This window comes from Sinocyclocheilus anshuiensis, unplaced genomic scaffold (assembly GCF_001515605.1).
Source record: "Sinocyclocheilus anshuiensis isolate Anshui unplaced genomic scaffold, SAMN03320099.WGS_v1.1 scaffold1514, whole genome shotgun sequence".
Taxonomy (NCBI): Eukaryota; Metazoa; Chordata; class Actinopteri; order Cypriniformes; family Cyprinidae; genus Sinocyclocheilus; species Sinocyclocheilus anshuiensis.
In genome coordinates, this window is record NW_015546148.1 from 324304 (window position 1) to 324997 (window position 694).

The 694-nt window shown below is 32.4% G+C and overlaps 2 protein-coding genes across 2 annotated transcripts in view; one reads left to right on the top strand and one right to left on the bottom strand.

The window, feature by feature from the left end:
• The window catches only part of fbxl5 (F-box and leucine-rich repeat protein 5), a 28782-nt gene extending 28094 nt beyond the window's left edge, over nucleotides 1–688 (top strand). Inside the window, exon 11 of the mRNA XM_016503217.1 lies at nucleotides 595–688. Within this exon, the coding sequence (XP_016358703.1) occupies nucleotides 595–671 (77 nt within the window). The 3' untranslated portion in view covers nucleotides 672–688. The remainder of the gene's footprint in view (nucleotides 1–594) is intronic.
• The window catches only part of LOC107701254 (tripartite motif-containing protein 16-like), a 25004-nt gene that overhangs the window by 15081 nt on the left and 9229 nt on the right, over nucleotides 1–694 (bottom strand). The window lies entirely within an intron of this gene.

Genomic DNA, 694 nt, shown 5'->3' on the forward strand with positions numbered 1-694 from the left:
TAAGGACCAAATGTTCACTATTAACTAGTTGCTTATTGGCATGCATATTACTAGAATATTGGCGGTTTATTAGTACTTATAAAGGATATATTAATGCCTTATTCTGCATGACCATATTTTAGATCCTTTAATCTTACTCCAACTACCTTACTAACTATTAAAAACCCGAAAATTTAGAGTTTTTTTTAAGCAAAAGTTGTAGCTAATAGTTGGTTAATAGTAAAAATTTAAATGTGACCAAATAATGTTTTATTTTGAGGGTTTTGATTTTAAAAATTATTTATTTTTAATATTTATTTTATAAATTAATAATAAAAATGTCAAATAAAAATAAAGAAATGTTACAATTATGAATCAAAATGGAACACTATTTTGGTCTTTATGGGTTGCGACCCACCGCTCCTCTTGAATACAGCTCTAGATGTACAGTTTATAAACACTAAACTGGGAGAAATAAAAAAAAAAGAGACATCTAGTGGGAGAAATCTCCTCTGTGGACCCATGTACACAAACTGTTCATTCCAGCACATGAATTGAAAGCTTTGTCTCTTCATTTTGAGCTTTTTTAACTTGAATTTCTCTGTGGTCCTGCAGGTCCTCATGCTGACAAGGCCAGCGGGTGTCAGAATCTGCAGTGTGGCTTCAGGGCTTGCTGTCGATCCGGAGAGTGATGCTCTTTTCTCTGTATTTATCT